Raw genomic sequence first — 22,142 nt, 5'->3', positions numbered from 1 at the left:
CGCCATAATACATCGCCACAATTTAAGACCTGTAGCGACATCTCTTATCATTTATAGAGAAAGATATTGCTACCGCTACTCTTAAATAGATGGCAGCTGTTACAACGTGAATTACAAAAATATTATCGTTTACTATTTCGTAGAAATAATACATTAACGCTTACAATTTATTCATATTTATTTATGTTATAAACCAGACAATGTTATTATTTCACTAGCAAATAATTTAAAATATGAATTACAAACCCTTGGCACATGCATAGAACAGAACGTAATTTCAACTGTCATTGCGTATCTGTCAGAAAATAAAACAGCGTCAATTTGTGTTTATTTTGTTCGAAGCTATGTGTTTATAATAAATATTATCAAAGTTGATCACGATGCCTAAACCTACGTGTGTTCAATGTAGTACCGACGACTCTCTGCTCTGGCGAACCGCCGAAAACGGGCAGATATGCAATGAATGTCATCTCTCTAACACGGCTACTAAAGAAGCGAAATCAGAGACTACTGTTAAGCCCGATCCGGACGATAAAAAGGATGACAAGGACGATGCTGATAGTAAGAATGGACGAAGTGAAGGAGAAACTACTCCTGCTAAAGCGACAGGCAAGGGAACTAGGAAAAGCACGCGATCCACTCGGTATAAAGCAAAAACGCCCGCTCCCGCCCAGCCGAAGACTCCTGCACCGCGTGGCCGTGGACGCCGGAGCATCTTCAAACGGCAGCCTTTGAAAGCTCCGACGGCGACGCCGACAGTAGTAACGAGCGACTCCATCTTCTACAAGGGCATGTACATGCAGGTGGGCGACATCGTGTCCATGACGGACGTGGACGGCAGCACGTATTACGCGCAGATCCGCGGCTTCATGACCGACCAGTACTGTGAGAAGAGTGCTGTCGTCACCTGGCTGCTGCCCACCCGCGCCAGCCCACCACCTGAGAAAGGCTTTGACCCCGCTACTTATATTATTGGTGAGAACTGAGTTCATTCTTAATTCTACCTTACTGGTATACAATACTGGAGCCAATCCACATAATATTAGGGTTTAAAGTTTGAAATTACCTATTCATGCTCAAAATTCTCAATTATACATATTATTACTTTTTATACATATTACTATAGCTAAGATATTTACCATTAATTCCTACCTACTTACCTTTGCAATGTACATTGTCATGATTTAGGTTCAACACAATGTGTAAGTTTTCACTGCTTCCTCAGAGGAAATCAGTGTATGATAAAATTGTCCTTAATAGATTCTCATTCTACGACAATAATCAATTGTAATTGCTTTGATAAATCAATTTACAAAAAATATGGATTTACATAATGATTTTGTATTTTTTAACTAAAGGTTATTTCTATTATTAAGATCCATTAAGTAATATTATATCAGAAAATACTTAATGCACTTGTTCCCTATCCCCAGGTCCTGAAGAGGAGCTACCTCGGAAACTAGAAGTGATGCAGTTTGTGATGCACGCCCCCTCAGACTACTACAAAGCAAGCAACAGCCCGTACCCCCTCACTGACAACGAGGTCAACAACTACACCGGCTTCATATGGACGACACTGGAGCCCACAGAGAATACCTAGATCATAACTATCCTTAGCTGTAATGTTAACTCATGATTAGTGTGTAATTAAAGTTATTTTCCTAATTTTCTATTTTATGCTTATTTTTATTATCCTCATTTGACTTTTCTTTATTTATTTATTTTAATTGAGGTCTGATAAGAAGTCTTAAACTGTGAACTTAAAAGAAACTTTTTTTTAAACACTGCTTATTCCTGGCATTTATGCTGTTATACAGCTCATTAAAAAAATAACAAAGTGCAACATTTCGTTTTACGTTCAATATTGTGTCATAACTTTATCAGCACTATATGTGTGCAACCTTGACTTAAACTCATTCAAAAACGCATATCGCATCCTGCTAGTCACTCTAATTACTGATCATCAAATCAAACCGAATGTAATAGATCAAATAAAATGCAAATATTCTCAGATCGTGATTCGTGAGTGAAACCAACAGGCCAAGTGTCAAAACTCAAACTGTCAATGTAAATTGTAATGTCACCTGTCACTCAGTCACTAACTTATAGTAACTTTTCAGTTTCACAGCAGAATATAATTCGCGGCATTTGATTTCGTGTTAATATAAAATTGCAATACTGTCGCGAAACAAGCCAGTTATTCTTCTAAAATGAGTCGCAAAGAGGCATTGTCATCCTTCATTCAGCAAATACACGGCCGGCCTGTCGTCGTGAAACTAAACAGCGGCGTCGACTACAGAGGTTACCTTCCATTTGTTTATTTACATTACCTTGGAGAACTCTATGAGATCATACGAACTGTGTGGTAGCATGTACTTACTTAAATAGTGCCTATTGTGAAATAAAATAAATTAATAACATGTTTATATGATTTGTAGGTTAGGTTAGCATTCAATCAACATTAGAATCCTTAACTGCTTTGTAAAATTTCTTCAGCGCAGGAATTTGCGAAAGTGTGTTCGTCATGTACAGCATAAACTTATAGATTTGGTACTTGTTTTTCTTTTGTCTGAAATCAAAGCTGTTTGTTTACATAACAAACAAATAAAAATCACAGAAATTTTCTGAAGGTGTTTCTCCTTTTGACATTTTATGATAAATAAATTATTCCGAAACCTGCAAGAAAAGTGACAAATCCTTTTATTATCTTCACTACTTTTGTAATTCCAAATTAATAAAAGTATTCAATCAAACAGGTGTTCTAGCGTGTCTGGACGGATACATGAACATAGCTCTGGAGCAGACTGAAGAGTATGTGAACGGACAGCTAAAGAACAAGTATGGGGATGCCTTCATCCGCGGGAACAATGTGCTCTACATCAGCACACAGAAGAGACGGATGTAGGCGGAGCAGGACGCTGTGATAACTAGGATAAGAATAACATTAAACTGGTAATCTCTACTACACAGCTATTTCATTTTTATATTTCAATACAATCAGTACAAAGTTGTGGTAACAAATATTTATTTCAACACAAATATTTTCCTTAACCCATCACTAACAATATACAGTAGCAAGTCTCAGTTTTGTTGTATTGTGTCTTCATACTTGGTCCTTCTCAAGTGTAGTAAAATGTTACATCTCCATACATCTGCACAAATAACATTACACTATGAGTATACATTATGAGTAATATATCAATTGTCATATTAATACAGTACCTAATTAAACATTCTCACCTCTACATTTTTCGGGACATCACTGGGTCCTTTTCCGTTCCCCAAGTCAGCTATGAGTCTCTCTCCTCTGTAGCCGTAGTCCTTAGTGTATTGGTCGCGAGTTGCTCGAGCCGTCTGCGGGTCGAAGGCGACGTCGACTCGGTAGTTGAGAATGCGGCGGTCGAACAGGGGCGCCCAGAAACTAGAGTACACTGTGACACTGGCAGCACTCGCCACCAGCGTCACGAACACCAACAACAACACGCCGCGCCACATGGTCGTTACATAACCCACTGAGCTCTGATCACTGACCACCACGACCCTAGCTCGCACCGGTAGTGGCCGCTACTGCGTGTGTACACACTAGTGTTTGATCAGCTAACACTAACGCGCCAAGGGCATGCTCAAGTTGTGATCTACGCTGAGATGACGCCACTGTGTCGTATGATCTAAACAGTCCTATGAACGTAATCAAGTGTTCTGTACATTGTAACGCACACACTGCACAGAACAAATACAAATGCCTCATGGCTATGGTAATATCATTTGAAGATTCTTGACAGCGACGGTAGAGGCCGTGAAATATTTACACCGGTCTGGCCTCGACAATGATCGCCGTTTTATTATCTACACAAAAAAACTAATAATGCGGAAATATCGACTCAACAAACGGTTACGAAAATGTCCTACTAAATCTTCTTGAATTTAATATTAAACAAAAAATACAGAACATATAGAAAATACATATATGTAAGTACCAAAAATGTATTCGCAGTAACTCGTATAAAGGTCATCTGATATTAGAGGGTAGAACTAATAAAAAAAGGATTCGAATCGACTACAAAAAAATCTACTTCAAAGTAAAAATAAAATGAATGACAAATTATCTTATCATTTAAGTGGTTGCGGAAGGAGTCGGTGTCGACCCTTAAATCAAAATAAAAAGTTTTAATTTGAAGAAGGCCGGTTTTCAGGCACTTTTGAAAACGTCACTATGAACTTCCAAAAGAACAAATAACCAGGAAAATGAGGTTTGGCGCCGTCTTAAGTGAGTATATAGCCGAGATTACGATACTTAATAACATTAATTTGCCAGTGCATCTCTTTTAAAAATAGTCATAGTATATTTTAAGTAAGTTTGTATAATAACTACTAGCCGTGAGTCTACTCCAACACAGATATCCAGTCTAGTGCTAAACTAGCGAGTTGGTAATGAATCGTATTGTACAATTATAATATTATTATTTATTATGGTTGTGGAAGCGCCGCAGTGCAACGGTCGGCGTAGAGCGACATCTCTCTTCCATAACCGCAATAATATTACTTTTGGACACACTACAGGAAAACTGAAATAAATGTGTTATCACAAGCGTGGTGAATAGGGTAGATATAATTTCAAAATTTGGAATCAAAAATAAAACTAATGTCGTTAACTTAAGTATACCTGTTTATTATACAACAATATAAAAAATAATAATATTTACAATATTTGAATCACGCGATATTGAACTGTCTCAACATTAAGTACTCATAAAGGAGCAGCTTTATCATTTTGTGGACATTTTGTCCGCTGTTCGAAGTAATCCTTCTGAAACCCGTAACCTCGTATGTATCTCTTAAACAACTTACAACATGTATAAAACTTACAATGCCGACCAATGATCTCGTTTAGCGCTCATTAACAGCGACTCGCTAAACTAGTGAACAGAGTTTTCCTCCGATACATAGGTCTAACGCAAAAATAAGACGTAGGTGCGATTCCTTCTTAGGATTTAGTACAGTCAGCGACTGAAGACTATTCACGTAATGAGATTTCGAAACAACTATGCACGATAAAAAGTAATTCGTTAATTTTGTTCTATACGGTAACAGAATAGACTTGGAACCTTAAACATACAACTTAGAATAAAAGATAAAGAAATTAATTCCTACAAGTAATTTGTGTTAACCGACTTCTGTTACTGACTATACTATAATTAAGTTTATTGTTCGGAAATGCGTTTGCTTTTTACACAGTATCTATAGTTGGCCTTGGTCTCAGTCGATGCAGACTGAAATCATTAAATTGAATTACGTTAACGGGAAATTAACGCGCACTTCTATAACGCACGTAGGCTTCAGACCGCAAGTAAAATCTGTTTGTGACCAAAGCCAGTGCGACCTGGTAGAACGTCAAGCCATGAAACGTTAATCCAACATGGATTGTCGTTAATTTTCCGCTTACGTAATTTAATTTAATAGAACATTCAACGTGTTAGTTTGAAACTAAGTATTGTGGTTTAGTTAGTAGATGCCCTCTAGCGGCGAGTAGGACTTGTACTGGTAGAGCTCGGGCCCGCCGTACCCGTACAGCAGCTTGCCCTTGCCGTTCTCGTCGTAGTACGGGTATCGGTAGTTAGGCCTGCAACCAATAAGCGAGTCTATGTCACTTTAATTATACCGCAGGATAAGTAGTTTCACGTGAAAACAGTTCACAACATCACGGTTAATCAAACGATTAATGTGCTATTGGTAAATACGCCATTATTATAAGTAAAGGAATAAGATACGGCTTGTAACTGTAGAAATGCAAGCAGCCCTGTGCCCGTCAGGGTCCAAAATGAGCTGTGGACCTAGTTATAATTTACCACCTACGTAACGTTATGGTATGCTATAAAGAATTGAATTTAATTGAACCTCAAACAAACCCTAATTAGACCTCTTTTGCTTAAAGTGGAATTCAGTCATGAATGAGGTGCGATTTAATTTGCCACAAAATAAAGAATTTGTATTGTAAAATATAACTTAGATCTGGTAGTTATGCATTCATATTGACCTCTCGAAGTACTGGAAGTTGGGTGCGCGCGGCTGCGGGATGGTGGAGTCCGTCACCACCAGCAGCGACAGCAACAGCGTCAACTGTAAACACACGCAGTGGTTAATTACCGGACTAGTCACAACTACTCATTTACCTTTAACGTTTTTAAAATGAAATAATAAAACACATTTTAAACCCTCACACCATATTGTTTACATGTGTGACAGCGCCATCTAGCGAGATGTGGGTCGAACTTTATCGATTACATCAAATCACCTGAGAGTAGTCAGTGTGTCAGTGACCCGCAGCTCGCCGCCATGCCCCGGCCACAGGACTAACAACAAGCTTTATTGAGGTCAGCGGGCCACCCTGATGTCCGCCTCACAGCTGATTTTATTTGACACCGTCTTGTGTTTATCTAGATAGAAAGTAAGCTTCGTCCGCGCGCTAGTTTCATATAATATATTTCCGCTTACCTAGATCTATTCTCCCTTCCCTTCAAATACTTTCCTATGCTTACTAAAACGTTTACCATTTAATAAATCACATCACTTTTCTCATACATAACCGTATCCGTATAGAGGCTCGCACGTCTCAGCGGCCTCTGTTACATGGACACACAGTTTCACAACACTTACACAACGCTCTGCGTACTCACCAGCGCGAGCAGGTTCTTGTAGCAATCCATACTGGTCTGATCTGCGGGTAGCTAGTACTAGCTCACTGTACACTGCACTGCGTCCAGGGTGTCTCGCGATCCCGATATACAAGTGTCGAGAGGGAGACGTGTGGTCCGCGTCGGGGGTCCGGCAACGACTGGCGCGAGCGGGCCGCGGCCGTGGAAGGGAAAGCACGAGGTGACTGTTAATGAGGCTGACGTGACCCACCACACAACTCGACAGACAGACAGTGCACTTTAATGTTTATATACCAATCTTAGACAATCGCAAAGTGTTAAACAAAAATTACGTACACTGTGCGTAGTGATTTCATGTTTTTTTTTCAGTTTTTTGCTATTACGACTGTGTTCGAACATTTTGATCTAAAAAAAATATTATACTGACCTACTAACGGAACAAATAAAATAAGACTCAAAATATGTTAATTGTAATAATATATAAGTGGGTGTTCATCGCGAACCGCTAGCTCAGTACAGTTCTAAGCGAAAGTGAAAGCGCATGACGCATCATAGGTATTAACGCGCAAACCAGCCGCGGCAGAAGCGCGGCGCCACTGAGCCGGTATCGACTAAGAGTTTTTCACTCTAATCTCAGTTTTTTTTTTCAATCTTATGGTAATGACTACGTATTGGTACAACGTCTTTTTGTAATTATATTTTATAGTAACTTTCATGTGGACAATTCATATTAAAATTATGCAACGGTTTACTCACGCATGTTTATCGGTCTTCCCGACTAGTTCCAACCGCCGAGTCACTTTATGGTAAAGGACTCAGATTGAGTCAGAAACTAGTCAGGAGCTTCATTAAAAATGTTTACTCGACAATGACAGCTAACGGTGACATTTTACTATGCGTCGGTTTTGAATACGGCTATTGACAGTAAATAAGACAAAGCTGTGAGCCGGTATCAGTGCACCGATGACTAATTAGGAATAACATTTTGACCTATTAGCTCATTACAGGGAACTTATTAGATAAATACTTCCACCTAATTAAGACTGCTTTACGACTTAAAGATAATACTTAATATGACATAATAACGTGTCTTAATTAAAATGACATGACAGTAATAACAGATTGTGATTGATTAATAAAATGATTAACAGGCAATTGCAACATCAGTCGGTTTATTATAGAATAATTAAGAAAGATTATTTTGTAAATGAAAAAAAAAACAAAGCTAAGTATTGCAATCATTTATTTATCACATTCGCTGATTTAACAAAAAATATGTAAAATCTAACGACAACTACGTACATTCTACATAACATGACGCTAACGCGCTGACCAAGTACGGCGCGTGAGTCCGGAGCGTGGTCAGCGCGTTACAGTAGCAAGACACTACGACTCTCTCGCGAGAGCCAAGCTGCAGACTGCGTGCTACGAGCTGTAGCTGCCGGGGCTACGGAGCTACGAGACTAATGACTAGACGGCCAGGCCGGGGCCTGCAATGATCACTACGGGTGATGCTTAACGTAAATTATCTAACAACATTTATATTTATAAAATGCATGAATATAACAATAATTAGACTATACAAAATCGTTTATAAAACAATTATAAGCACAAGTTACACGAAGAGTTTTACAAACATGTTCCGTAAATCGGAAGCGGACGCTTAGCGCCAAACAATCATTTACAAGAAACTCACTAATATCATTTTCACATCTGCGAGTGCAGACTAGTCTACGACGACGGACGACTTCCAGCTCTCATAGAGCCAGGTCAGGGACCCGCGAGAGACGGACCCACGCCTACCTTAATAATAATAAGTATAAAATATGAGATATTGCTAAAATTGTATTAAAAAGGCGAAGCAATCTGTCGCGGGCGTTGTCGTCCGCGTGCTATACTATCAGGTATGTTACAACTAGACGGAATATCTGTAGTCCCAGTGGAGTGTATCAGTTTGTTGACTGTTCACGCCCCGCGGCGGCGGGTCAGACGTGTTGCGTGAGTCCGGCGAGGCGCGCGCGGTGCGTGACGGCGTCCAGCACGCGCTGCAGCGGCCCGCGCCGCCGCGTCAGCATGGCCGCCGCCTGCTCGAACTTGTGCTGGTTGCGTCTGCGGACATGCGCACCTCTTACACTCTGCGTCTACTGCCAAACAGTACTTAAGTATTATTCACATGGAGTGTCTAGTATGTACCTGATGTAGGCGTGTGTGTCGACAACTAGGTTGTCGAGTTTCTGCGGGTTGATCTCGTCCATGGCGCACTCCTCCATGAGCGGCGGGTTGAAGCGGTAGTAGCTGCCGGCCGGTAGGAGGTCGTTCATTACGAGGTGCACACCTGCGGGCAACAGACAGTATTAGTGGTAGTAGTGTGTAATTCGTATAGTGTGTGTATACGTGTGGGGGGGGGTGTACATACCCTCAGTGTCGGTGGCGGAATCGAGTATCTTGTTGAACTTGTCCTTCCAGCTGGTGGGCTGCGGCGCGTCCCTCGCGAGGCGGCGGTAGTCGGTGTGGCTGGTGAGCGCGCGGCCAGTCCCCACGCTGAGGACCACTCCCCGGCGGACCGCCTGCTCGCCGTACAGCAGGCGCGCCTCGTGCAGGCCCACGCCCGTGGGGTTGTTGACCATGATGCCGCCGTCCTGGTGCAGCAGCCCGTCCAGCCGGAACTCGGCGAAGTAGGTGGGCGCGGCGGCCGAGGCCCGCACGGCGTGCCACAGCCGCGCGCGAGAGCTGCCCGGGAACACGGAGCGGCGTCGCCAGCCCACCTCGTAGCTGCGGAACAGGAAGGGCGACAGCCCGGGCTGCCCCGCGTTCACCACGCACCGACACCACGCCCACGGCCAGCTTGGGCGCGTTGTTGCGGTTGCACTGCGTGAGCGTGCAGTCGCGCAGGTTGTCCTGCAGCATCTTCTCCCAGGCGCTGGTGTCGTAGTACGAGTGCGTCCAGACGAGGCGCGCGCCGCCGCCCAGCAGCGAGGTGTTGCCGAACATCTCGCGCGACAGCGTGTAGTACATGTCGCGGGCCGTGTCCAGCGTGCCCACGCCGCTGGCGATGACGGCCGCGATGATGGCGCCCGTGCTCACGCCCACGATGTAGTCGAACAGCTCGTGCACGCGGCGCCCCGTCAGCCGCTCCAGGTGGCGCAGCACCTCGATGGCGATGATGCCGCGGATGCCGCCGCCGTCCAGCGACAGCACGCGCGCGCCCGGCCCGCCCGGCGGCGCCACGTACCCCACCAGCGCCAGGGCCTGCCGCGGAACACAACCAGTAGTGAACAACTATACAATGTACAATGTTGGTTTGTATATGTCACACTGTTCAGCACGCTCACCTCGTTGACGACGCCCTCGATATCCTTGGCTAGCGGCGAGCTGTGGTCCAGGTCGTGTTGGACCCGCAGCAGCGCCCGCACCGCGCCCTCCTGCACACAACAAGACTAACATTACTTCATGTTTGTAAACAATAATCTCGTGACTACTAGCTACTACACAATTTACTACGCAGTTCATTGGCTTCCACTACAAAACAATGTAACCTAGCACTATGGATGGTTAGACTTGCAGGATTTCCCTTTACTCGTAGTCGAACGGTATCCTAAGTCAATAACAACAAAAGGTTCCAATAATCAACCTTACAGCTTTGCATTAAAGGTGGTGCCAACATCACAGGCTCAACACGATACGTGACAGTTGTGGTCTGACGCGACGACGCTACACGTCATAGTGACGTCATATAATAAATCTTATGACAGAAGCGGAGCTGCGTCCAGTGCTCTCGAGTGCAACAACATGTGCTAAGAATACGCAGCTTGTTATTGTGAACCTAGCGAGCCATACAAACAACACATTCACGTTATTATCTAGGATTAAACCACCCGCCGACGTGCGAATTATGCGGAAATCATTTCGCAATGTTTATCGCCAAGATAACCGTTGCGAATGATAGACGCGCAGAAGGACCAGTCCAAACAAAATTAAATTTTTAAACAAATAACTGAAAAACGAAGCTAATAAACGCGTGATACTTAATTTAGAGTTAGTAATAATCAATTTTTGAATATTGTCCCGTATTTAATTAATTTCTTATTGCTTTTCAAGTTCTAATGTGACCGTTTGAGTAGATCTTCTGATTTCACCTGTACTGTTTTCATACATTCTCTAAAAATATGTCGCTCTCAAGGCCGCTACCTAACGCATACCTACATACACTTATCGTATATGTCAATCGTATGTTTACTACGATATTAATATCAGGCTTGAAGCAGAATGTGCGCATTTCTATTCAATTGTAATGACGCAACATTAGTAAGTACGGATCAGACGTTGACTAATCATTTAATATCACTTTGGATTAAATAAACTTGAATAATTGTAGCTTTATTTGATTTGGTTTGTTATTATAGTTTCAGGTAAATAAATTTTGTCTTGACTTTTCACACATATAAATATTAAGCGGATGAACAACTGCCATAACATTGGATTTTACCAGTGGTTTGGTTTCAACATAAAACATAAGAAAGAATCTTCGAGGATTTTTAGCTTTTGTACTAATTGGAAGTACCAACTAACAGCAATGTTTTTATTTTGATAGGTTTTACAGCTGGTGTCTGTGTGTGTGTGTGTGTGTGTGTGTGTGTGTGTGTGTGTAGCTCACCTTGATGGCATAGTCCCTGGCCTCCGGGTACGCGTGCAGATGTTCGACGAGCGTCTCCGCGCGGCTGAGCACGCTGGCGCTGGTCTCGGCCGCCACCACCGCGCCCACCACGTACGCCGTGCGCGAGTGGATCGACGTCTGCAAACACAACACGCATCACTACAACCTGTTGAGGCACGAGCACGCGCGTGCTAGTCACCGGAGAGGGAACCATTGACAACTTCCTGACATGCCCGCAGACTAAACAATATTGAAGGATAAAATAACTCCAAGATGTACTTAAATAGTTGTCGCTACTCCACTCACGAAAGTTACAGAGACAGCTGACTAACGGGTTCAAACTGATTTGCGTCACAATAGTCGGGCAAGATCTATGCCGCTACTGTATAGATGCAAAATATTCAAATGAACCGACAGTTTCGTCCACTGTGTCTGTCCCTTACTGATGAAATGTGGCAAAATATCGTGATTTAAGCACGTCTTGAAATCGCTGAGGAACACTGACCGCCATGATATACTGGTTAAATACTAAAGAGTTCAACTCTGGAGATACAGTAACTAGGCGCAAGTGAGAGAGCCGTGGCGACGAGCCAGCTGCGCCCGCGCCGCCGCCGGCCCGGCTCACTGACACACATAGTGCTACATAATAATATGATCTTCCGTTGTATCTTAGCGGATATCTACATACTACTTATTGTTGCCGTCTGGCCCCCGTTTTACAACTATTTTTACCTAATGTTGAAATAGTTACTCAAAATAATATATGTTAATAAGTTTACTATCTAAATACGGAGGTGTGTCATATCACGAATTGTTTTTGTCAAACTTTGTTGTTGTTTACATACACAACGCCTGATTCATTTACGATTCCCTTTAAGCGATGTTATAATAAACATCTTCAATAACCTTCGCAAGGCTCTTTCTAATAACCCCCTATCTCTACATCACTCGGATAATATTTGTTGTTTTTCAGAAATCTGCGCGTGCGCATTCGGGTTATACGTTTAATAACACCTATTCTGTATTGGTGATAACGCATCTACTACGCATAAAGTGTAACGAATAACATTACACAAGCCGCGCCTCCCGCTGCTCGCGACCACCTGCACCGCGGCCGCCAGCTCAAGGACAATAGTTAGCAACACGGCAACACGCGCAGTTATCGCGGTATTTGCAAAAATGAACTCTAGATAAATATCATTAAGTATTGTTGTAACAATTTAATTGTACGACTTAAGAGACGCTAGAACATACGATAGTCACGTCAGCTACAGATGTAACAATAACATCTGCATGTATTGTACACGAGCCATTTCTCTGATTTATTTTTATACAAGTGTTAGATAACCTCGAGTCATGCTAATTACGTATATCTGTATGTCCGCAATACATACTCACTGATAATACAGTGTGCTATGAGCGGTGAAATCACTTCGCGAAATATACACAATGATTAGATAACTAGTGACACAGATCGCGAGGCCGCATCACAGACGCGGACAGAAGGACTAAGCCACATAATAGATTACCTACTTATAGATCTATTACTATTATATTTTTATTATTCACATTAGTGGCTTGAGCCTTCTGCTAATGCCTGTAGTGTGGTTTATCGTACGATTAAGTTAAAAATGAGGCGTGTTAGACGTGCGACATTCCCCTATCAGTTGGGTGTCACCGCTGAGATAGACTTTCTCACAACAACAACACGCCATGCCCCACAACACCGCACACACCACATTCATGTTTGCAGCCATCATGATTTAGAGGGCTCACAAAAACATGTTTGTGTGTCAACTTAAAACAACAATAATAAATAATAATTTGTTGTTTGTTTCATATTTTGAGTTGGAAAGTATTTTCACTTGTATTTAACTAGAGATAAACATGTTATGCGATACTTAATGAAAATACACTTAATATTTGTCTGGTGTTTTGTGTTTATAAGATGTATATGTAAATTTACTTTGTATTATAAGATTTTCTGATTTTTTTTACTGTGAGATCTATGTTTACACCAGTTAAAGTAAACAATAGAGCACAGATAACCTAGTATTTATCACTAGTAACGGGCATTAAGAATTATTCTTACATAAACATGACTTTCACTTGAGGGGCGCGCATGACTTACCTTGGTGACAGTGGGCCGAGTCTCCTTCCATGTGGGTTCTGATATCTTGCCGAGGTGTGTGTCCTTCTTGAGCCGCAGACCCTGCAGCAAGCTCTCCACTGTCAGCTCCTTGGTCTCAGACACCAGGGCTGGGGTAGGAGCCACCGCGTTGGCCGCTGGCTTCTGTTCAGTCTTAGCCTCACTCTGTACATCACTAACAGCCTTAGAGTCTGTGTGTTCTATGGTAGTAGCTTTAACTGTACTGTCTTCCTTTGTTACATTTGCAGCGGGTGCGATACGAGCGGATACAGCCTTCTCAAACCGTCTGATTAGACCTGTATACAAACAAGCCACGTTGAATTGAATAGTTGTAAAAGTACCACACATTTTCTTGGGGTTCATGGTATTGGTTTGTTAGGATATCAAGCAAATGTAGCAGAGAACTTTAAGTCTTGAACATTATGATGGATCTATGATACACACAGTATTAGGGAGATACGTACCGTCCCACTGCTCGGGCGTGGCAGGCTTGATACGCTGCACCAGCTTCTCCACCTCGGCGTTCAGATTCGTGAGCGACAGGTAGTGCCGGATCACGCGCCACTGACCGCCCAGAGACGACATCTTCGAAACAAACAGACTCCGCTCTTCTAGAACTGTCGCGCGCTCATTAGATACCACTCACAACAATATATACACTGATTTTAATTAACGTATGTAATATAGTCAACACGACGACTGTTAGCGCTTGATCTGTCGCACTGGATTTCACAAAGTAAATGTAAATATTGAGGAGGATATCACTCCGTTCACCCAGTGTTTCCGACAAAGCACAACTCGATAATGTACAATTTTATGTAAACCTTGGCGAAGCTAAGAAAATTCGCAAATATAAATAAATCAATGACAGGTTTACTGACATGACGTCAAATCGGACGATCAAGACTACCAACTGAAGCAAATCAAAACAATCCTAAAGCGTTCCGTTCCACGTAAATATAAAAACTTATAGTTTTGACGTCCTTGAACAAAACTTTGGTAAAGTCGTAATTTGATTACTGTATGAGTAGTTCAATAGATAGTTTTCTTTCACAATTTCACAGTTTATGTATAGGTCACTTTTTGTAGGCAGATACTTTTAAGTAAGAAGTAGGTTATTTCGCGAGAGGCAAATTAAGACTAAATGGTAGTAAACAATCTTTCGAATATATACCGAGTTATTAATCAAAACATGTTTTGACAATGTCTAGATTACGACGAACACTACTGAGTTCGTGGCGACGTTGGCGGGGCGCTGTACGATTTAGACACACCTCTCACCGCTCACGCGATGTGTAAACAAATATCGTATGATCGAGTTTTGGAACTAGTCCAAAGTATTCGTAGCCTACGGGTAAAAACAATGAGTGTACCGCATCCATGAAAAACAATACCAATCTTGGATATAGTAAACAAAATAATTCGAATTTTCTGATAATAAATCAATATGAAATAATTAGTGTACCTATTAAAATTTGTTATGAGGCTTTGTTTTAATGCATTTATATAATACGGCTCCAGTCGCAGTTGCAGGGCAGCGGCCAGCGAGAGAGGCTCGCGTTATGCTTTTGACATTTAGTCGGACGCAAGAAAACAAACCAAGTGAAAGCCGCGTATTGTTAAATACCTACCTTACCAAAAGAAATCACTAGCTCTTGCCCCGGACTTTCTTCAGGAACAGGAATGAAATATCTTACAAATACTACCAGAAATTGCGTAGACTCTAAAATCTAATCGGATTTTAAAAATTCTAACCACACGGACGAAGTCGCGGGCTACAGCTAGTTTTTAATTAAGCCCCCGGCGAAAAACGAAATGGTGTTATAAGTTTGACGTGTATAAGTTTGTAAACGAGTATGTGTATGTCTGTGGCATCGTAGCTTCCAAACGGAATATCCGATTTTAATGTGGTTTATTTGGTTTGAAAGGTGTATCAGTCGAGAGTGTTCTTGGCTATGTTTTTCGGAAATCGGTTCAGGTCTTCAAGGTCATCGGGTCGTTTGTTAGGTGTGATAAGAATGTTACACGCTCAGTTTACTTACAAGCATTATGTGGGATCTGATATTTGAAGCACTATTGTCTTCTGAAACCACTGAGCTGGTCTGCTGTTAGGGTTCGAAGATAGGAGACGTAACCTGGACTGCCTTTTAGTAAACCCATCGAGTTTAGACTCGTTGGGTTTAACTAGTTCTCTTCATGTTTCTAATTGACGAAGACCTGATGCTGGAAATGGGATGTGTCGGATGAAAACCTGGAATGCCGGAATGAAACTGATAAACCGATTTATATTTTTGATGAAAATCGGTTTGAGCCGTGGTTTTTTTATATACAAACAAATACGGCGCGCGCGCTTTTTGAGTTGGTCATCATCAAACGATACCCCTTAGTTGACTGGTTGTCAGAGTTACTAGTATAAGGTATAATATTTTTTTACGCAAAAAAGGAACCGCCTTCAAGAAACAAAAACAACTGAAAGACTTTCTCAAGCAAGCAAGTCAATTTCAAGCAAGCAAGTACTTATTAGAAATATTGTTGCTAATAGGAAAAATCACACTACACTATACACAGGTACTATGTTGTTGCTTACTCTTGATGCGTTTGTAGACACAGTTCAATGGAGCAACTAAATTTATTCAGCATTATTTGTTCAGCAAGTCAAGTTCAACATAGCATGTCTTAATAAAATTTTTGTTCAGAGCATATATTCGTCCGGTCTTTTTATTTTCTAATTTTCGTTATCACCTACTCGCAGCGACAAATTTTGCCTCAATAAATGACTTGGTATTTATTGATTTATTAATTGTATGCTAGTTTTATATGAATTAAGCAGTAAGCCATGGACTACAAGTACCTACCAAGTTTGGATAGCATCCGTTGAGCAGTTTTTAACGCATGTGTTACAACACATACCGACAGACAGACAGAAAAAAACCTGTTTGCACTTTTGGCATCAGTATCGATCACCAATCATCTCTTAATATTAATTTTGAATAATATATATTCAATGTACAGAATTGACCACTCTACAGATTTATTCTTGATACCCAAATTGCTAGATACTACAAAAGAGTAAAAATAAACCTATTTTTTTTTTAGAAGTTCATTAAAATCTTCATAACCAAACTGTAACTTTGTTTTCAATAATCTACATTACTTGAATACTATTGTGGCACTCCAGTTTATTTTATTTATTTTTTATTTAAATACTTGCCACTATCATTACAGAATTTTCTTTTGTTTTGTTAAGGTGTATTCTATAGTATTAAAATTAAGGTAATTTTATTTATATTCTGGCAACATATTATAATTTAAAATAGCTGGAGGAGGGTAGTTAACTTAAACCAAATGTAAGTTTGTTCGGGGGCAGTATGCGGTAGTCACCGGGAAAAGAAGTCTCATTCTTCCGATAGTTAATCGGTATAATGAATTGTGCAATTAGTTAAACTACCTGCGAGTGCCTAACGTGTTCGTAGAGGTGACGTTTAACAGTAGCTACCTTCTAGTAGTACTTTTTTAAATGACCTTGATTTTGTTAGATATTCACATTTGTGTGTAATTTACCAACATTTTGGTTTCGGGAGGAACTAAAACGACCGTCACATGACCAGTCTAAGTTGATTGATTTTGGAAATAAACTCGTAAAAAATCATAAAATAATAATGAATTTGTACTATTTGTATTTATATTTGATCTAGAACATCTCGTTAGTTCCGAAATACACAAAATGTTTTTTTTTGTTATCTCCCACGTCTTCGGGTTCCGTAAGCAAAGTGAAATAAACACATCCGTGTTAGCTACAGGTGAGATATTACAGTTTTTTTCTTTAAATACAAACACGTTACTAAAACTGAAAATCAAGCAACGTTATGGTCATTAATTTGTTGGTGACAAATAATTTTATGGGTACCAACCATGAAATTCATGTGGCACCCAACAATATTTTTTTTAATGCTTTTCGTAGATACAGACACCACTGTGCCGCGAAACTGACTCGCACTGTTCTAGTTTTATTTTGGCGCTAATCTACTAAATCGAGTCTGACCCAGGAACAAGCCTTTCATGTTGATTCAGCAAGCTCGCTGACTATTTCAGAGTTCTGGCACGCCCGATGCGCCCGCACACCGCGCGACACCGTGGGAGACATTACGATGTTCTGGAGCAGCTTCTAAGATATCAGGTTCGGTGCACATTAATAGACTTGTTGCATTTATATTAGTTGGCATATGTGAGTTATAACAAATAGTCGTCTTTTTAAAAGAGTACTTAGTTTATTCTCAGTTTGGGTGTCTGTGTTGTTAGTTCAGAGTCCTACATTAAGTTATTATAATATGTATACTTCTATAAAATATCTAATGAGTTCTTTAGATAGATTTGCAACAAGATCTTGGGTGCTGGTGATATTTATATCCAATTCACAAAGTTTGTTTTTGAAGTCAAATCAGTAGAAAATACGAAACCAAAACACATTAATCGCATGGGAGTTAAGTTTACTAAACTATGTGTTGGACTGATTTGACTATTTAAGGCGACTTATTGACATAGTATTAGTACTTCGCTGTAAAATATTTTTTTATATTTAATTGAATATAATATTTAATACCTTTAAGTCTAGCCTTTTAAAATCCTTTAGGTCTGTTATAGCGCGTACCAGACAAACCTCCATAAAGCAAAACAATCGCGTCCCGCCCGGAGAGATACATGATTAAACACTGCATTTAACTGAACTTTTAAGTTCCCGCTTAAAGAACACTTCAACCACGCAACGCATCATGTTTTTCCAAGATCTAAATATCATTTTTTAAACGAGTCTCTGTTTGTTCAATCATCAACTGCCTATTCTAGAACTTCTACGGCCTTCTACGGCAACAGTCCGGACAAGCAGCCATTACAACGGCGTTCTCATGCACGCACATAACACAGTACCACGGGCACACGACCACCATGAGCTGGAACAGCGGCCAAGATTATCAGGTTCGCTGCACATATTATATGACTTATTGCGATTATGTTCTAACGGGTATATTTTACTTGTTATAAAAACTGTCAAACACTATAAGTATTCCCTTGCATTTTTCAAATGATGAATTCACTGAGAAATCTTTGAACACGACTGTGGGCAACGTGATTATTTAAGTAAATGTGTCATTATGTTTACAATTGATAAACAACTGAAATTTTTCACTTTATCCTGTCAAAGCGTAGATTGAAAAGTTGATATCGCAAAATCACGTTGTTTTACCGTTTTCCGCAGTTTCTAGCATAGCATAGCTCGGAATAGTCGATATCGCGGTGTTCCGTGAGTTTTGTTATTTTTCGTTTCTCTAAGCACGTAGCACGACTTAGGTCGGCGTAGCTCGGTGAAACTCCAAAAGTCGATATCGCGGAAATCGCATTGTTTTAACGTTTTCCGTAGTTTCTAGCATAGCGTAGCTCGAAATATTTGATATCAAGGTGATCCGTGAGTTTTGTTATTTTTCGTTTCTCTAAGCACGTAACACGACTTAGGTCGGCGTAGCTCGGTGAAACTCCAAAATCGATATCGCGGAAATCGCGTTGTTTTAACGTTTTCCGTAGTTTCTAGCATAGCATAGCTCGGAATAGTCGATATCAAGGTGATCCGTGAGTTTTGTTATCTTTCGTTTCTCTAGGCACGTAGCAGGACTTAGGTCGGCGTAGCTCGGTGAAACTCTAAAAGTCGATATCGCGGAAATCGCGTTGTTTTAACGTTTTCCGTAGTTTCTAGCATAGCGTAGCTCGGAATAGTCGATATCAAGGTGATCCGTGAGTTTTGTTATTTTTCGATTCTCTAAGCACGTAGCAGGACTTAGGTCGGCGTAGCTCGGTGAAACTCCAAAAGTCGATATCGCGGAAATCGCGTTGTTTTAACGTTTTCCGTAGTTTCTAGCATAGCATAGCTCGGAATAGTCGATATCGCGGTGATCCGTGAGTTTTGTTATTTTTCGTTTCTCTAAGCACGTAGCAGGACTTAGGTCGGCGTAGCTCGGTGAAACTCCAAAATCGATATCGCGGAAATCGCGTTGTTTTAACGTTTTCCGTAGTTTCTAGCATAGCATAGCTCGGAATAGTCGATATCGCGGTGATCCGTGAGTTTTGTTAATTTTCGTTTCTCGAGGCGCGTAGCAAGACTTAGGTCAGCGTAGCTCGGTGAAACTCCAATAGTCGATATCGCGGTGATCCGTGAGTTTTGTTAATTTTCGTTTCTCGAGGCGCGTAGCAAGACTTAGGTCAGCGTAGCTCGGTGAAACTCCAAAAGTCGATATCGCGGAAATCGCGTTGTTTTAACGTTTTCCGTAGTTTCTAGCATAGCATAGCTCGGAATAGTCGATATCAAGGTGATCCGTGAGTTTTGTTATTTTTCGTTTCTCGAGGCGCGTGGCACTACTTAGGTCGGCGTAGCTCGGTGAAACTCCAAAATTCGATATCGCGGAAATCGCGTTGTTTTAACGTTTTCCGTAGTTTCTAGCATAGCATAGCTCGGAATAGTCGATATCAAGGTGATCCGTGAGTTTTGTTATTTTTCGTTTCTCGAGGCGCGTAGCAAGACTTAGGTCGGCGTAGCTCGGCGAAACTCCAAAAGTCGATATCGCGGAAATCGCGTTGTTTTAACGTTTTCCGTAGTTTCTAGCATAGCATAGCTCGGAATAGTCGATATCAAGGTGATCCGTGAGATTTGTTAGTTTTCGTTTCTCAGGGCACATAGCAAGACTAAGGTCGGCGTAACTCGGCGAAACTCCAAAAGTCGATATCGCGGAAATCGCGTTGTTTTAACGTTTCCCGTAGTTTCTAGCATAGCATAGCTCACAATAGTCGATATCAAGGTGATTCGTGAATTTTGTTATTTTTCATTTCTCGAGGTGCCTAGCACTACTTAGGTCGGCGTAGCTCGGTGAAACTCCAAAAGTCGATATCGCGGAAATCGCGTTGTTTTAACGTTTTCCGTAGTTTCTAGCATAGCATAGCTCGGAATAGTCGATATCAAGGTGATCCGTGAGTTTTGTTATTTTTCGTTTCCCGAGGTGCGTAGCACCACTTAGGTCGGCGTAGCTCGGCTAAACTCCAAAAGTCGATATCGTGGAAATCGCGTTGTTTTAACGTTTTCCGTAGTTTCTAGCAAAGCATAGCTCAGAATAGTCGATATCAAGGTGATCCGTGAGTTTTGTTATTTTTCATTTCTCGAGGCGCGTAGCAAGACTTAGGTCGGCGTAGCTCGGCGAAACTCCAAAAGTCGATATCGCGGAAATCACGTTGTTTCAAAGTTTTCCGTAATTTCTAGCATAGCATAGCTCGGAATAGTCGATATCAAGGTGATCCGTGAGTTTTGTTATTTTTCGTTTCTCTAGGCACGTAGCAAGACTTAGGTCGGCGTAGCTCGGCAAAACTCCAAAAGTCGATATCGCGGGAATCACGTTGTTTTAAAGTTTTCCGTAATTTCTAGCATAGCACAGCTCGGAATAGTCGATATCAAGGTGATCCGTGAGTTTTGTTATTTTTCGTTTCTCTAGGCACGTAGCAAGACTTAGGTCGGCGTAGCTCGGCGAAACTCCAAAAGTCGATATCGCGGAAATCGCGTTGTTTTAACGTTTTCCGTAGTTTCTAGCATAGCATAGCTCGGAATAGTCGATATCAAGGTGATCCGTGAGTTTTGTTATTTTTCAATTCTCGAGGTGCCTACCACTACTTAGGTCGGCGTAGCTCGGCGAAACTCCAAAAGTCGATATCGCGGAAATCGCGTTGTTTTAACGTTTTCCGTAGTTTCTAGCAAAGCATAGCTCGGAATAGTCGATATCAAGGTGATCTGTGAGTTTTGTTATTTTTCGTTTCTCGAGGCGCGTAGCAAGACTTAGGTCGGCGTAGCTCGGCGAAACTCCAAAAGTCGATATCGCGGAAATCGCGTTGTTTTAACGTTTTCCGTAGTTTCTAGCAATGCATAGCTCAAAATAGTCGATATCAAGGTGATCCGTGAGTTTTGGTTTTTTTCGTTTCTCTAGGCACGTAGCACGACCAAGGTCGTCGAAACTCCAAAAGTCGATATCGCGGAAATCGCGTTGTTTTAACGTTTTCCGTAGTTTCTAGCAAAGCATAGCTCAAAATAGTCGATATCAAGGTGATCCGTGAGTTTTGTTATTTTTCGTTTCTCTAAGCACGTAGCACGACTTAGGTCGGCGTAGCTCGGTGAAATTCCAAAAGTCGATATCGCGGAAATCGCGTTGTTTTAACGTTTTCCGTAGTTTCTAGCATAGCATAGCTCAGAGTAGTCGGTATCGCGTTGATCCGTGGGTTTTGTTATTTTTCGTTTCTCTAAGCACGTAGCACGACTTAGGTCGGCGTAGCTCGGTGAAACTCCAAAAGTCGATATCGTGGAAATCGCGTTGTTTTAACGTTTTCCGTAGTTTTTAGCATAGCATAGCTCGGAATAGTCGATATCAAGGTGATCCGTGAGTTTTGTTATTTTTCAATTCTCGAGGTGCCTACCACTACTTAGATCGGCGTAGCTCGGCGAAACTCTAAAAGTCGATATCGCGGAAATCGCGTTGTTTTAACGTTTTCCGTAGTTTCTAGCAAAGCATAGCTCGGAATAGTCGATATCAAGGTGATCTGTGAGTTTTGTTATTTTTCGTTTCTCGAGGCGCGTAGCAAGACTTAGGTCGGCGTAGCTCGGCGAAAC

General features: G+C 41.4%; 5 protein-coding genes across 5 annotated transcripts; 2 read left to right on the top strand and 3 right to left on the bottom strand.

Annotated features, from left to right (window-relative positions):
* Window positions 1-294: 294 nt before the first annotated feature.
* On the top strand, window positions 295-1,673 carry LOC113506521 (GATA zinc finger domain-containing protein 1). Its single transcript, XM_026889358.1, has 2 exons — window positions 295-975; window positions 1,434-1,673. The coding sequence occupies exons 1-2, from the start codon at window positions 381-383 to the stop codon at window positions 1,598-1,600; spliced, it is 762 nt and encodes a 253-aa protein (XP_026745159.1). The 5' UTR covers window positions 295-380; the 3' UTR covers window positions 1,601-1,673.
* Window positions 1,674-2,078: 405 nt separating this feature from the next.
* Window positions 2,079-2,965, top strand: LOC113506519 (U6 snRNA-associated Sm-like protein LSm6). The gene is made up of 2 exons (XM_026889354.1): window positions 2,079-2,301; window positions 2,757-2,965. Exons 1-2 carry the CDS (start codon window positions 2,211-2,213, stop codon window positions 2,903-2,905), a joined length of 240 nt encoding a protein of 79 aa, XP_026745155.1. The 5' UTR covers window positions 2,079-2,210; the 3' UTR covers window positions 2,906-2,965.
* Window positions 2,966-3,011: 46 nt separating this feature from the next.
* Window positions 3,012-4,508, bottom strand: LOC113506518. Its single transcript, XM_026889353.1, has 2 exons — window positions 3,241-4,508; window positions 3,012-3,152 (listed from the first exon to the last, which is right to left on the bottom strand). Exons 1-2 carry the CDS (start codon window positions 3,493-3,495, stop codon window positions 3,120-3,122), a joined length of 288 nt encoding a protein of 95 aa, XP_026745154.1. The 5' UTR covers window positions 3,496-4,508; the 3' UTR covers window positions 3,012-3,119.
* Window positions 4,509-4,648: 140 nt separating this feature from the next.
* Window positions 4,649-7,799, bottom strand: LOC113506520. The gene is made up of 3 exons (XM_026889357.1): window positions 6,675-7,799; window positions 6,035-6,117; window positions 4,649-5,620 (listed from the first exon to the last, which is right to left on the bottom strand). The coding sequence occupies exons 1-3, from the start codon at window positions 6,702-6,704 to the stop codon at window positions 5,503-5,505; spliced, it is 231 nt and encodes a 76-aa protein (XP_026745158.1). The 5' UTR covers window positions 6,705-7,799; the 3' UTR covers window positions 4,649-5,502.
* An 80-nt stretch (window positions 7,800-7,879) lies between these two features.
* On the bottom strand, window positions 7,880-14,701 carry LOC113506517 (calcium-independent phospholipase A2-gamma-like). Its single transcript, XM_026889352.1, is given in 8 exon segments — window positions 7,880-8,762; window positions 8,847-8,988; window positions 9,070-9,451; window positions 9,453-9,902; window positions 9,986-10,075; window positions 11,308-11,445; window positions 13,439-13,752; window positions 13,921-14,701. Coding segments are annotated over 8 exon segments (1,761 nt in total). The 5' UTR covers window positions 14,042-14,701; the 3' UTR covers window positions 7,880-8,638.
* Between the last annotated feature and the right edge of the window lie 7,441 nt (window positions 14,702-22,142).

This window comes from Trichoplusia ni (assembly GCF_003590095.1).
Source record: "Trichoplusia ni isolate ovarian cell line Hi5 chromosome 18 unlocalized genomic scaffold, tn1 tig00003353_group17, whole genome shotgun sequence".
Classification (NCBI taxonomy): Eukaryota; Metazoa; Arthropoda; class Insecta; order Lepidoptera; family Noctuidae; genus Trichoplusia; species Trichoplusia ni.
This window is presented reverse-complemented; position numbering and strand designations above follow the sequence as displayed.

Excerpts from the sequence above, each read along its gene's own strand:
- LOC113506521 (XM_026889358.1), top strand. The coding sequence starts at position 381 with ATGCCTAAACCTACGTGTGTTCAATGTAGTACCGACGACTCTCTGCTC. Across the intron at positions 976-1,433 it reads CCCCGCTACTTATATTATTG|GTCCTGAAGAGGAGCTACCT; the intron begins GTGAGAACTGAG and ends CCCTATCCCCAG.
- LOC113506519 (XM_026889354.1), top strand. The coding sequence starts at position 2,211 with ATGAGTCGCAAAGAGGCATTGTCATCCTTCATTCAGCAAATACACGGC. Across the intron at positions 2,302-2,756 it reads CAGCGGCGTCGACTACAGAG|GTGTTCTAGCGTGTCTGGAC; the intron begins GTTACCTTCCAT and ends TCAATCAAACAG.
- LOC113506518 (XM_026889353.1), bottom strand. The coding sequence starts at position 3,495 with ATGTGGCGCGGCGTGTTGTTGTTGGTGTTCGTGACGCTGGTGGCGAGT. Across the intron at positions 3,153-3,240 it reads ATGTCCCGAAAAATGTAGAG|ATGTATGGAGATGTAACATT; the intron begins GTGAGAATGTTT and ends TTATTTGTGCAG.
- LOC113506520 (XM_026889357.1), bottom strand. The coding sequence starts at position 6,704 with ATGGATTGCTACAAGAACCTGCTCGCGCTG. Across the intron at positions 6,118-6,674 it reads ACAAGAACCTGCTCGCGCTG|TTGACGCTGTTGCTGTCGCT; the intron begins GTGAGTACGCAG and ends GTGTGTTTACAG. Across the intron at positions 5,621-6,034 it reads AACTTCCAGTACTTCGAGAG|GCCTAACTACCGATACCCGT; the intron begins GTCAATATGAAT and ends TATTGGTTGCAG.